This window comes from Silene latifolia, chromosome X (genome assembly GCF_048544455.1).
Source record: "Silene latifolia isolate original U9 population chromosome X, ASM4854445v1, whole genome shotgun sequence".
Taxonomy (NCBI): domain Eukaryota; kingdom Viridiplantae; phylum Streptophyta; class Magnoliopsida; order Caryophyllales; family Caryophyllaceae; genus Silene; species Silene latifolia.
Window position 1 is genome coordinate 47,537,109 of NC_133537.1, and position 15,937 is coordinate 47,553,045.

The window sequence follows — 15,937 nt, forward strand, 5'->3', positions numbered from 1 at the left end:
GGTGAACTACGATAATTCTAATTGACACGGTCGATAAACTCGATAAAAATGATAATGCATGTTTTAGTTATGGCGATTTAGCGATGCATGCGACATATAAATAAAATGCAAAGCATAAATTTAAATCCTAGTATGACCTTCCTAAAATAGAAAATATAATTAACTATTACATATTCGGAAACCAACTCCATTGGTCCCTTGAACTTCGGTTTTGGCACGCATCTCGAGGTAACACCGTCTTTATGTATCGCCTTCTTGAGTGACATCGTCTTCAAGGAACTTCGAAATAAATAAATTACATAACAAATTACATAATTTCCTATTATACATTTGTAATTAAAATAAAATAAATCTATTAAATTACAAAACGGTGATACAAGATCACGATAAATTACAACCGAATCGATATTCCCATACATTTCGGGTAATACCAATTAAAAACTAAGGCCATACTAAGTAAAATTACATAATTCAAAAATTACATAAAATAAAATTATGACAATCATAAATAAAATGCAGCATTATAATATGTATGAACATGCCGAATTTTATGCTAAATCGCCTTTAAGGAGCCAATATCATATATTAAACGGTTTTTACGGATTTGTGTGATTCAACCTTTTAAAATCACAATAAATTACATAAAATAATATTTATGCACAAGTTAATTACCCTAACCAACTTAGGACTCAAAATTAGTCTCCACTAACATATTGACAATAATTAACTTATGTTTTTTAAAATTGTTCATTAAAGGACTCAAAATTACAATAAAATGCCATAAACTCCAAATAAATCACAAAAATTTCAAATAAATTCAAAATTTGAAATTTAAACTCATGAACATTCTGGAAAAATACCATGACACTCATAATGTTCAAAAACTTAGGTTAAAAATTTCTAAATTTATCGGGAAAAACAATATTGCGGTTTATCGGATTTGTCAATTATAATCGTAAAAAACATGAGAAAAATTATATTTATCAACTTTTCAATTTTAGATCTGAAATATATGATAAAATACTATATGTGACGTTTTTCCTTAGTCATGAAATATGTTTTAGCAATTTTTACTAAATAATGTCACTATTTATGTGATTTTTTCATCAAAAATTCATAAATCATGCATAAAGACTTCATTATAGCCAATTATTTTACACACATCTTGTAAAATTGCATGTGACAACATACTAAATTTCTATGACCAGATACGAAATTTATCTCATATTAACCCATTTTTCATTTAAATTCGATTTTTATCATGAAAAATCCATATACCGAGCATAAGAACTCCAAAAATTATGAAAATTTACAGGTCATCTAAAAATAATATATGTGAAAACATATCCAAAAACCATTGGAAAATTCGAAGTTTAGCTAATTTTAGTCCGAAAATGACATTTTAATCATAAAATCACATTTTTAATGCCATTATTATATAAAATGAACAATAAAAATCCATAAATTAACCAAAATATCCTAAATACATTTTAGGATCAGAAACTTTAACATGCAAAATTTTTTCTGTGATATATCATAATAACACAAATTTATAAGTTTTATATGTTAATCGTATAACTCGGAAAAACTATAACCGATTTGCATGCAAACAACCTAAGGCTCTGATACCGCTTGTTAGAAATCTATATCTCATTATACAACATATTCATATATGTTTCAAAAAATTAATTTAGTCATAAAATTAATTAGATCTTATGCATGCAAACTTAATAACAAAAGATGAGAAAATCGTTTTCTCACCAATAAATTTTCGGTCATATTGGGCACCAACAAGATCTCCTACTTGTTAGTTCTTGAGATATAATGAATATAAGGATGATCCTCCAAAATCCCAAAGTAGAGATTCTCCTCTTGATTGCACCCCAAGATTATCCCTTATCCCCACTAAATAATATTAGTTAGATATTAGTTTAGTAGTTTACCTTAAAATTGATTACTAATACTCATATATTACATTAATAATATTAGTAATTTCTATGAACAATTTGAATCAAAATCTCATGTTTTGATGAAGGAGAAATAAAATATGTGAAAGAGAATATGCATGTAAAGTTATGAACATGCATAGAGAGATAAATTAAAGAACAAAACATTTTGAGGTCTTGTGTAGGGTGACCGGTTTTGGGGCATGGAGGACCAATATATGGTCCTTAACCCTTTTTCTTTTGTTCTTCTCAAAGACTTAGGTGTGTAAGGCTAGTGTAGTGTAGGCTTATTATTTAATTCTATCACATAAAATAATATAAGCACAACCCACTACATACTCCTCCAATTCGGTCCACCCTCCATAATATGGACTACCATTTTTATTTTGTCAATTTGTCATTTGTCACACAATATGTCTCATGCAATATATTACATGTTATTAATTAATTTAATGCATATTTATCCCATAAATATCATTTTACAAATTAATTAAATTACATACAAGAAATTGACTAGTGATACTTGATCACATAAATAAAATGGGTCATAAAATTATAATTCACAACATCTTGTAATTATAATTAGCCATTCATTCTTATCTCTATTGTTTCTCAAACAATGAACAATTTTTAGTAACAAAGCATTTTATTACTAAAATAAATCTTATTTAATCCCATTACAATAAGATAATATTATTCTCTCTCACAATTGAATTGTTCAATTTTAAGGAATTGATCAACTTGTATCGTCATACAATTAATCAACTTTATAGATAAGGGCATCATCCTTTAGGTGTGACCTTAAGGGATCAACTAACCACCACCGTCCCACGACAGTAACGTCAAACTCTAGCAAACCAATCGTTACCGATTAATGTTGGTCAGTTGACTACAAAATGAATCATCCCTTACGTATTATTAAAATGAGATTTAAACATGTGATCATCATGATCAACAGTTGTGATCGCATTATTGTCGGAGGACACATATTCCAACAACAACGGCCGGCGAAAGATCGATTTTTGAAATGGCCATTATAACGGCGCAAAAAGGTGTTTTAAAAGTTTGGAAATGACACGGAAGGACTTATGTTCACATAGCACATAATCATTCGCAGTTCATTATATTATGCATAATGCTGACACGGGTTTTGGCTTAATAAGAATGGTTACACACTAAGCGATTAATCCCCGATTTTCAAGAGGGATACCAATCAAACAAAATGTGTAAGGATGTACCCTAGCCTCGTGCATGAAGGAAATTAATGCTCTTTAAGAAAACAGAAATGTGTAACATCAATGGTATGCTTGATGCAATCGGGATTCAAGACGCGGGGATGAGAAAACTCACGCCGACGGGACGAGCCAATTGGTTGATAAAGGCTAGGTTATGGGCCCGGACAAGGAACCCGACTTATGACCGTAATATTAATTAATGCATTTCAACCAAGACCTCGTTCGAGTCTCACCATCTAGGGATCGCAAAGACACAATTGTCCTAGTTATCCCCAGCGGAGTCACCAATCTGTGGACATGGGCCACCTACACTCCTGGCCAATCTGTGGATGTGCACCAGTCGGAAAGCCACGCTTGGTGGCATATTAGATGCTTTCGATCAGATCGTTTTAGATCGGTCGGTTTTGTCTCGGCAAGAGTCTCGAAATGATATTAGAGATGTTCGGAGTCACCACCAAGCAATTGTGGGATGCTTGGAAACCATTCAAATCCACTTTATACCTAGTTAAATCAAGGCAAAAAGTAGTGTTTGACATAGGTACTAAAGATAAGGAATCGTCCCTCTTTAGCATCCTATCTCTAGAATAGCTCTCGTTCGCCCTGGATAAGGTCGTCCACTATCCAAAGTTTCTGAGTACGAGGTGAAGGTACGTATTGGAAGCCCTTTAATCGGACACCCAATCCCGCCCACTGTAGCGGCCTCTACTGATTGATATTGGTTGGTTGAATGCAAAAGTTGATAAAACGGGTAAATGCACGAATGCGCATCCACAAGTTTAAACCTAACATGTGAAGTTTGCTACGTCGGTTGTTTATCCAAATATCAAGTAATTGATGTCAAGTTAGATTTAGTGTTGATTTGCATACAAGACGAAAATTAAACATCCATTTACCAAGTTAGGTTTATGGTGCATAATGTGATCCATTTGTCTTGGAAAGCGTTTTGTAAATGCAAAGTAAAATGCGGACTTGTCAATCTGATCCGTCCTGTATTCGGGTTAACCGAAGTCAGGATCTTTCTAGACGAGTGCTAGAAAGGAAACAGGACTTGCATCAGACAGTCTATTGAGACGCGAGCCTTAGGGCGATGTAAAAGAGCCTGCCCAGGTTTGAAAACTAGACATCAGAGGGCCTGTTTAGGCGCGAGGTAGCAGACGACCCAAAAGGGTGTCTCCTGGTTGTTGAAAATGTTTATGAAATTGTATGTAAAAGGGTATTAGAACCCGTCTTTGTTGAAAAGGTCGTTTAGAACGCTTTTGTTCTAATATGAAGAACGGGACTTGAATAATCATCATTGTGTTGATAATATTCGATGTCGGGTTCGGTTTTGCAAGCTTGACATGAATAGTTTTGTAAGAAAAGATGTAAAAATGTTTATTATGAACTAATTGTGTTAAGTTCATTGTTTTGTAATTAGTCGATGTTCATCATCGTACTCGGATTAAACAGACATGGTATGTGGAACCAAGGATGATTATGCATGTATGACTAATATGGTTGTTTTGAAAATATAAACAAATGAATAAAAGTTTTTAAAATACCCTTTAAAATGTAATTAATTAAATATTATCACCGAAACACGGATTAAACCGTCATGGTATAAGGAACCAAGGTGAATTTAATTTATGGTTAAAAATATTTATCATAAAAATGATTTAAAAAGGTAAAAATCGATTGTAAAATGAAATGAAAATGGAAAGGATGAACTCAAACACGTTTGAGTTCTGACCTGGACAGCCAGTATAGGCGCGAGCTACCTAGTTGTGAGTGTGACTAGGGGCTCCTGTTTAAGGTCAAAACTTAGTTTTGGCTCATCCGATCCGTATTTTGAACCATGTTATGCATGCTTTAGCATGTTAAAGTAATGAAAACAGATAAAAGAACATGAAAGAAGAGGATTAATTACACTCTCATACTTACATGCTAGGTCGTTGGCGAGAAATCGACGGAAGTGTAAAAACTTGTTAGGTCGGAAAACTCGGTTGAAAACCGTTTTAGCAAAGTAAAGAGCGTTGTTTTGTTTAGTGATTGTGTAGTTGATCTAAATGGTCGGTCAAGTGATTTAATGCACGATGACGGTACCAAACAATGTGTATGGCTCGTATTTTCGAACGGTAGGTCGAAAATACGTGTTGGTTTGTGACTTGAGAAGTCGAGTCTAGAATTTTAAGGGAGAAAAGAGAGGGCGGACGCTCGCGTAAGTATTATGGTGTGTGAAGGTGGGTATTTATAGAGAAACGTGGGGTGGTATGTCGGTTGAGTTTTCTTGGAGGCTAAGGAGGAGGCCTAAAGAGGTGCGAGCCACCTAGTGCCTCAATGAGGTGTCCTGTCCTTTTCAATTTGGACGTGACCTTTGCTCTATCTATTGTTTGGTTAATTTGATTTGTGGTATTCAAATAGGATGTCGTGTAATAATATGGTCATCTAATAAGATGGTATTTGGGTGTTATTTGGGGTAGGCATTTTGTGCTTGACTCGGGTTTGATTCGTGTTGAGTCGGGATTTGAATTTTGAGTCGGTTTTTGGCCCGGTGTCAGTTTTGACTCTAATTAGTGTCATTTTAATGCAAATGGCATGCTAAAATTATTTATGGCATTATTTTTGTCATTCGAGACTCGGGTTGACTCAGATTAACTCGGGTTGCGGATTTCTGAGTCGGTTTTGGGTCCGAAGACGGTTTTAACTCTAAATAGTGTTGTTTTAATGAAAATGAAGTTAGAAAACCATTTTTGAAACCATTTTTCATATCCGAGTAATGCATTGAACCGTCTCATGTATAGCCAATTTACACACGCATATCAAAAATACATTGTAGTCCGATAATCATCGGGTGGTTTTTGGAAGGTGCAGATACTGGGTATCTACAACATTAAGCATAAATTAACACCCACTAGAGAAATCATCTTAACTTGACAACATATGAGAGCTAAATGAGCTAATCTCCAAAAATGCATTAGAACTCTAGTAACCATCCTTCTGTTCCCTTAACAACCGACAATGAAACAACTCTTATTTTTTCTTTCCTTCTTCTTTTTCTCTTTTTTTTTTTTCAGTTATTTCGAATTCTTCTTTTTTTTCCTTCTTTTCTTATATTGCTTCATATTTTTCTTTCTTTTCCAACATAAGGGATACAACACAATTGCTAATAAATATGCTACTACGCCCACAAATGACAATAATAGTCTCAACCCAACCATAGTAGCAAAATAAACATGATAAACAAGCAACTGCGACTCTCTTGATAAAGTAGGCAAATTCTAGGATTGTAGCTTATAGAAGTAGGATATGAAAAGGCTATAAGGGTTCAAACGGGCTAAACAAGAGGTAATGTAAGCCATAATCGAATGGTAAGAACCACCTTTCCTCATGTACTTAATCATATGAACGCGCAAAATTAAGAAACTAATGTCACTGATAGGTCCATTTTATATACATTTTAACCCCCTATTTTAGCTCTATTTTACATGTCATTTGCACTAATGTTAGTGTTTGTGAGCTAATTCCGTGTTCTAGTTATGTTTGCTTGTTTTTCATTGTGTTTTGTAGGAAATTAAGCTTTTAATAGCTTTTTCCCGTCAAATTAGCATTCACCCAAGTTCACGAGGCTAATGAGAGCAAGTCTTGATCATGCAAAGGAGTTCCGGGAAGTATAGGGGCATTTTGGGAAGAAATTGGAAAACCCGAGCAAGAGGAGACCAATCATAGTTGGTGGATATGTAAAGAAATGAAATCCAAATGAAAGGCCATGATAAGAGTTTGCATTGGATGCCAAAGGATGCCTAAGATACCTTAGACGGACGCATTAAGACATAAGCATCGGATTACGCATCAACATTAAGTGCAAAGTTAAGACGAAATTAAGAGAAAATTGAGAAAACCCACGACCCCGATCGGAGTTAGCCCCCTCTTGATTGTTTACGTTACTCCCTTATTCCTATATAAAGGGTGTTGATTCGGGACCTCAAACACACTTCATATACACTTCTTACATACTTTCTACACCACTTTTATACTCTCATTTTAGTTCTTAGTTTAGGTTAGATTAGATTTCCTTTTAGCATTTCCATTATGTTATAAACAATTTCAATTCAAGTTATAAACAATTTAAATATCAAGTTATTTATATTTGCATTGTTCTTCAATTCCATTTCCATTTTCATTTCAAGGTAATTCTATTTACATTTCCATTATGTTTATCATTTTAATTATCATTAGTGTAGTTTACATTTTCATCATGTTTGAGTAGTTACATTTGTCTAAGGATTAAGGGAAACCATGCATGACTAAGTAAATTGTAAATGTTAAAATGAGGCTGATAAGTTTCATTATCGGGCCTGGGCCGCACCCGCATGGAGGAGAGAGAGTCTGGCTTATAAGTCCAAGGAGGTTCCATCCCAAAACCAATTGGCAATGGGTGGAGTAACTCCTTAGTTTATATGATAGACAACTCTCTCCTCTTTTTCCAATGTGGGATACTCACATGTGCCTTTATTATTGGTGAGCTGTATCTTGACACTCCCCCTCACATGTGAGGTCTCTGTTCCGGCAGATTAGATCTTTTTTAAGTCTTTTGTCCAACTGCAATTTTTCTAGCCCAGTTTTTCTTTTTCTATTTTTCATGCCCAGGTCTTTGTTTTAGTTTTTTCGACCATGGGCTCTGATACCATGATAAGTTTCGTTATCGGGCCTGGGCCGCACCCGCATGGAGGAGAGAGAGTCCGGCTTATAAGTCCAAGGAGGTTCCATCCCAAGACAAATTGGCAATGGGTGGAGTAACTCCTTGGTTTATATGATAGACAACTCTCTCCTCTTTTTCCAATGTGGGATACTCACATGTGCCTTTATTATGGGTAAGCTGTATCTTGACAGAGGCTAAGTTAAATTGATAAATTGTTTCTATCACATGTTTGTGCCACAACGTTTAATCTTTGGTTATTGGCCGTAATCGTAGATTAAGTTTGTTAATTCATTCTATAAGTCGAGAGGCACGGAATCGGATTAGACTAAGCATGTGTAGTAGGACGACCTAGTCATAAATGAGAGTTTCTCTAGGAACCGGTCTATTGTTGACGCTAAGATCGAGAGGTGGGTGTCTTTAAGCCTAAACATTTATCGAGTAATCAACTTTCTAAATTGACATAAGCATTTGCATAGTTTGCGTGTGTGTGACCCAACCTCCCTAGACATTCTTTTTATTATTGTTTTTACATTACATTATACCAATCAACCAAAGCAAACGTTAATCTACCAAGGTAAAATTCAATCCATAACAACTAATTAACAACTCCCGTCTCTCTGTGGTTCGACCCCTACATACTACATTCATTTGTTTTGTTAGGGTATAAATATTATCTTTGCATAGGTGTGCGATAGCCTATCAAATTTTGGCGCCGTTGCCGGGGAGACGGTTTTGTTTGCTAATTAGTTGTTGAATTTTATCTTATTTTATTTTGTCTCGAGGAACACTTGTTCCTTGGGATCATCTCACGGTTTCTTTGTAGTTTTAGTGCCTATTTTGTAGGTAATAAAGCTATTGGCCTTACATAATGAATTAAAAATTCGTCCCACAACTCAAAGATGAGATTTTTCATGACTATCTTGCCTGATTCAACTATTTTTGCGATAGTCTCCTCTCTCTTGGACATGTCCTTGATGGGGATTACATGGTTCAATTCGCGCTTAATGGCATGAATTTTGAGACCCGAGAAATAGCTCTAAACTTGAGCAATGGGAGTGTCTACTACATGATAGGGCTAGAACTTTGGAATTTCTTTGATTTCATGGCTAGCCAAAGTCAATTGCGGGAGGTATCACGCCAATACAATGTGTGGCGCATGCAAGAGGAGCTCAAAGTGCTACAGGCACATTTGAAACAAACTTCTCAAGAGAAACCGAGACCACGTGAGCCTATCTTTTCTCATTTTGCCTTTTTACCTCCCTAATGTAAGTCTTTTCAATCTAATGATTTTGAATTATTGGATGACGACGATGATAGTCCGACTTTTTCTTCTAAAAGTCCCCCTAATGTCGTTCCAATTGAAAATTTAGAGACCCATGTTGATGACATTGATCTTGTAGTGGATAACACACTCACCATGGACGATGTTGGGCCCGAATATAATGAAAAGGATGAGGTTTTACCCGAGACCTTAGACCCCTTTGAAAATCCTTTCGTGGAGGATGTAGTTGAACAATTCGAAGTTGATGGAGGACTTAGTGATACTAATATAGAGGTTAAGTGGGATGAACCCCCCATTTTTGATTAGTCCTACCACTTAGAGTTTTCACACCACCAATTTGAGACCGTTTATGATTATAATTTGTGCACTAACAGTTATTTTTATGGTCTAAAGCATGATGCTCCATCTCTTGCTGACGAGGGGAGTACGGTGGTTCTGTTTGAAATCTCTCATGGGCAATTTGATAAGATTAATCCTTTCTTGCCTTTGATCTTTTATGCTTATATCTTATCAATTGCTTACATATGCTTATGTATTGCTCATGCGCAGGAATATGATCAACTTCTAAGGGCGTTGACATGCTTTTTAAAGGATGTTGGATATTCATTTAGGAAAAATTGTTTTACTTATGCTTTTTAAGACAATTTACAATTGCAATTTCAATTTGGTTTTGATGTAATAGTTAGGACAATAAGAAATTTAGCTTGCTTTCGTATGTAGTAGCTTGTCTTTCGCAGGTAGTTGTTACTTAGATTGGACTTTCCTCCGTTTTCAAGCTAGCTTGGGGGAGCTTCTACGCGGTTGTACGCTTTCTTTCCTTTCTTTATTTCCGCATGTGTCGTCCCATCTCCCTTTGTTGGGTGTCCTTTGTTTTACACATTGAGGACAATGTGTTATTCTAGCTTGGGGGAGGGATTTAGTGAGTCTAGTTATGGGAAATCTAAAAACCTAAAACTTTGAAAACTTTGAAAAATTTAAAAATTTTCATAAAAAGTGTGTGTTGTGTCCACCCTTTTATCTTATGCTTAATGTCTTTCCTCTTTGCATGTCCCATATTGTAGCTTTTTAAAGCTAATGAGTCGCGCTTTTGACGGGTTTTGCATACATGGGGATGTCTTGATATAGTAGGTGGAAGATGAAATTTGAACCAAATAGGCTTGATCTTGACCTTTGGCAAGCCACAAGATGGTAAGGTAGAACCTCTTTGGACCGATGAATCCATATCCGGTCTCTCTAGGTGAGTGTAGGTCTCCTTATGGTGCGTGTTACATCAAATACGCATAAGTATGATTTTTATTTCATCTTTATGAGCATTACTTTCATTTTATGCTTGCATTTGAAGCCATTCACATAGACTTTGTTGCCCATTTTTAGCCCCTTCTCACACATGTTTTACATCTTATCTAGCTACATCATACTTGCCTACCTTGTTAAGCTAGTAGCTATGTCTTTGGTGTTAGGGTGCTCATTTGGGATTTGCTTAATTTTTTGTCTTTGTGAGCTTGGTTATGCCGGATTTGCTAGTTTCCGGAATTGGTTAATGAAAGAAAAGAAGTGAAAAAAAAGGAGTTGTGAAAAAGAAAGAAAAGAGAAAAATGAAAAAAGAAAAATGAAAAATCACATGAATGAAAAAGAATAAAAAGAAGCATGAATTGAATTTAAAAACAAGAAGAAGTGGAAATTAAGAGAATTCTCATATCTTATTATCATCTTTTGGAGAATGTTCTTATGATTTGTATTGAAATATTGGGTTTAGTTTTGGCATTGAGCATCCTTTCACTTGGTTGTTGCTAGCTTGACTTAGCTCCACAAACCATAATTCATATGTTCCCCTTTCTTACCCATTATATATTGCCTTCTTCTACCCATTGGCTTCTTTTATATGCTTGCATTTTGATTGTTTTTTACTTGTGATTTGAAATGACTACCATATTAGATTGCGGGCACATTCTCATGAGTTGAGGATAGGTGAGTGCTACTCATATAAATATCCTTTCACATATAAAAGAGCTTGAGTGTACCGTGAGAGTCCAAAGTCAAAAGATCATGCAAGGGCCGAAAAGTTCATTTGAAGTCATTCATGCTACGCCGTCATATAAATCTCATCCATGTTGTTGCATTTTCCCTATACCCACGTTGTTTTGGGATTTGATTCATTGTGCTCTAAAGTTACTTGACGGAAATTGCATTTGGATGCGATGATTGTTGCTCTTACCCTTATCCTTATCATACATTGTATTGTGTGCTTGCTTGAGGACAAGCAAGGTTTTAGCTTGGGGGAGTTTGATAGGTCCATTTTATATACATTTTAACCCCCCTATTTTAGCTCTATTTTACATGTCATTTGCACTAATGTTAGTGTTTGTGAGCTAATTCCGTGTTCTAGTTGTGTTTGCTTGTTTTTCATTGTGTTTTGTAGGAAATTAAGCTTTTAATAGCTTTTTCCCGTCAAATTAGCATTCACCCAAGTTCACGAGGCTAATGAGAGCAAGTCTTGATCATGCAAAGGAGTTCCGGGAAGTATAGGGGCATTTTGGGAAGAAATTGGAAAACCCGAGCAAGAGGAGACCAATCTTAGTTGGTGGATATGTAAAGAAATGAAATCCAAAGGAAAGCCCATGATAAGAGTTTGCATTGGATGCCAAAGGATGCCTAATATACCTTAGACGGACGCATTAAGACATAAGCATCGGATTCCGCATCAACATTAAGTGCAAAGTTAAGACGGAAATAAGAGAAAATTGAGAAAACCCACGACTCCGATCGGGGTGGGGTGGCCCCGATCGGGGTTAGCCCCCTCTTGATTGTTTACGTTACTCCCTTATTCCTATATAAAGGGTGTTGATCCGGGACCTCAAACACACTTCATATACACTTCTTACATACTTTCTACACCACTTTTATACTCTCATTTTAGTTCTTAGTTTAGGTTAGATTAGATTTCCTTTTAGCATTTCCATTATGTTATAAACAATTTCAATTCAAGTTATAAACAATTTACATATCAAGTTATTTATAATTGCATTGTTCTTCAATTCCATTTCCATTTCCATTTCCATTTCCATTTCCATTTCAAGGTAATTCTATTTACGTTTCCATTATGTTTATCATTTTAATTATCATTAGTGTAGTTTACATTTTCATCATGTTTGAGTAGTTACATTTGTCTAAGGAGTAAGGGAAACCATGCATGACTAAGTAAATTGTAAATGTTAAAATGAGGCTAAGTTAAATTGATAAATTGTTTCTATCACATGTTTGCGCCACAACGTTTAATCTTTGGTTATTGGTCGTAATCGTAGATTAAGTTTGTTAATTCATTCTATAAGTCGAGAGGCACGGAATCGGATTAGACTAAGCATGTGTAGTAGGACGACCTAGTCATAAACGAGAGTTTCTCTAGGACCCGGTCTATGGTTGACGCTAAGATCGAGAGGTGGGTGTCTTTAAGCCTAAACATTTATAGAGTAATCAACTTCCTAAATTGACATGAGCATTTGCATAGTTTGCGTGTGTGACCCAACCTCCCTAGACATTCTTTTTATTGTTGTTTTTACATTACATTATACCAATCAACCAAAGCAAACGTTAATCTACCAAGGTAAAATTCAATCCATAACAACTAATTAACAACTCCCGTCTCTCTGTGGTTCGACCCTTACGTACTACATTCATTTGTTTTTCTAGGGTATAAATATTATCTTTGCATAGGTGTGCGATAGCCTATCTGATAGTAATGTTTTGTGTCGGTCTAAGAGGGTGATTTTATCACCCTCGTGTCCTTTAATTTGGGTCTTTTAGTTTGCTTTTCCTAGCATTTGGCAATTGGGTATGATGTGGTAACTTGTGCACTTTACCTCGGTTGGACACTTGATCTTAATGCATGGAACCCGAGAGGCAATAGAGCACCTTTCAAAGGTCAAGACAAGGCACGAGAGGCTCACTTGTAACCCGAAAACCAGTTGGGAGAAGTAGGAATGAAGATTAGAAGAAATGAAGGCATTTGAAGGGGTCTAGCTCTTGGAAATTAGAAGTCCAAAAACGCGAGCCTGTGCGTAGGCTGCGCAAACAGGGTGCGCAGGTGCGCACGATTGCGCAGGCAAGAACAGTTTTTGCGCAGGCTGCGCAGCTCTGCTATACGGGTTTGCTAATCTCCTTTTTGGGCTTCTTAATTGGAAATCTTTCTAGGTTTTTGTGAAGCCCTATATATACCCGAGAGTTTGAAGACCTAAAGTATGCACCTACCATCCTATCATCTCATCTAATCTCATATTTAGGGTTCTAATCTTGTAATAATTTAGAAGACAATTTCCATTCAAAGTTGTAATCTTTCCTTAGTTGTTGGGTTTATGAAGACTATGGAAGGCTAAATCCTTCCCTACTTGGTGTAATCCATTGCAAGCTTTCATCTTTATCATTGTATTGACTCCTTAATCTCTACTCTTTCATTTATTTCAATTTCTAAGTTTTAATGCCATGATGAATGTTTTGTTGTGAGAAGTATTGCTTGTTTATTGCAAAGTTCCTTGCTTTTGTGATAACTTGTTGAAGCATCTCATAATTATTGATATCTTGGTTTAAAGTATCAACCTTTGTGAGTAGAAATTGATTATATCATTGGGTTTGTTGGCTTAGACATATCTTTGTGATATCCCATTTACTATCCTCTTGGTTTGCTCTTCATGCTCTTGGCTACAATTCCTACATGGTTTAATGTTAGAATTTGTAGTTTAAGTGGGATTATCATTGTTGGCTTAGATAGTGGTAATCATTTGCTTGAGGATTGTTCTTGGGTAAATGAAATTGGAGAGAAAAGAGTCTTGCTTTGAGAAAAGTTGAAACTTGTAGGATTATACCAAGTTCTCACCTCTTATAATTGTTACTTGCATACCAAGTGTTTGTTGCCTTGTTTCATAGGAAAAATCACATCTCTTTCATTTTGTTACTTGTTTTCTCCATGCCAATTCTCCATATATGTCTCTCTTTTGTTGTTCATTGTTAATACCCATAGTTTGTGCATAGTCTTGTGCTTTGTCCATTTTCATTAGTCTAAATTCAAGTTTTTAGTCTCAAATCCCTTCTCTTGGGTTCGACCCTTACTTCCCTTTACTACTATTCTTAATTGCATAATGTAGAGTTGCGTTTGGTTTATAAATTGTTAATTTGATAGGTTAATTCTAGCATTTAACGACCTAGTTTATTCCTCTATCAAATTTTGGCGCCGTTGCCGGGGAATGGCAACATAGCTAAAGGCTTGATTGTTAATTGCATGTTAGTTATTTTTCTTCTCTTTGTTTTTGAAAGTAAGTGGAAGTTCTAACTTGCGTGTGTAGTGCAAAGGTTTATGTTTAGTCCTTTTCAAAACGGTGAATCAACCCCCGTTGAAGAGGACTCTTTTGGAGCATATTCGTGGTTATTTACCAATCCTTGGTACCAAAGAGCACAAAGGGAACATCGAGTAGAAGAAGCACCTTCGGAAGATCCTATTAAAGTAAATCCGATTGAAGTAGAGTATCCCCCTATGGCGAATGACACGAGAACCATCCGGGAGATAAGAGCAAGGAATTATGATGAGCAACCCTTGTGTATCACCTACCCGCCTTTAGGAGCCAATGCAAATTTCGAACTTAAAGGATTCTTTGTTCATAACTTGCCTAAGTTTCACGGCCATGCGGGAAACGATCCAAACCGTCACCTCTCGGAATTTCACATGATGTGTGAAGGTGCCATTCCGAATGGGGTGACGGAGGATCAATTCAAACTACGGGCCTTCCCATTTTCCTTGTTGGATTCGGCCAAAGATTGGCTCTTCTATCTTGCTCCGGGGTCTATAAGAACTTGGAAGAAAATGAAAGCGGCCTTCCTTGAAAAATTTTACCCCGATTCACGCTACAACCGTGCAAAGAAGGCCATTACCACCATAGAACAAGACCCCAATGGTGAAACCATGTATGAGTATTGGGAGAGGTTTAAGAAGTTGGTGGCTCAATGCCCATACCATGGGTTGAGTGATGATGATCTCCTTGTGAACTTTTATGAAGGGTTAGGCCAAGATGATCAAAGAATGGTCAATTTCGCTACCGGAGGAGGTTTGGAGAATTTTTACATAGTGGATGCCAAGGAAATCATTGAGAGACTTGCCTCAACTACGAGGAATTATGGTAGAACTCAAAGGGGAACAAGGAATACATCTTCAATGGGAACCTCTTCCTCATCTACTCAAAATCTTGAGCAAAGTGTGAATGACTTAACTTACCTAGTGAAGAATATGATGGTGAACAATCCAAACAAAGATGGGGGTAAAGGGAATCAAGTGGAATGCAACTATTGCCAAGGTCCTCATATGGAGGAAGCTTGCCCAATTATGATTGAAGAAGGAATTGGTGTGGAAAATGTAAGTGCAATGGGCTATGGGAATTAGAATGCTAGGAATCCTTCCGGGGGAGGATATTACAACTATGATCCTAGTGGCAACACTTACAATGTTGGGAGTAGAGACAACCCTCGACTTGGTTGGGGTGGTGACACCTCAATGAGCTTTGTGAATGGCCAATTCAACCACTTGAGGGACCAAAATTCCCGACAAGGTCAAGGCTCAAATTCTCAAGGAAATAGGAATGGGAATTTCAACAACCAAAGTAGAAACCAAAACCAAGGTCAATCATCCCAATTTGGCAATCAAGGTAACAACACCAATTCTCAAAAGGAACCAAGTGTTCAAGACTTGCTTAAAAACATTTTGCAAGAGCAAGTCAAAACAAACAAGAGGTTTGACAAGATTGAAGCCGACAAGGGT

At 36.2% G+C, this 15,937-nt stretch overlaps 1 protein-coding gene across 1 annotated transcript; it reads left to right on the plus strand.

Moving 5' to 3' along the window:
* Positions 1-14,662: 14,662 nt before the first annotated feature.
* On the plus strand, positions 14,663-15,562 carry LOC141617314 (uncharacterized). The gene has a single exon (XM_074434496.1). The coding sequence runs from the start codon at positions 14,663-14,665 to the stop codon at positions 15,560-15,562; it is 900 nt and encodes a 299-aa protein (XP_074290597.1).
* Positions 15,563-15,937: the final 375 nt, after the last annotated feature.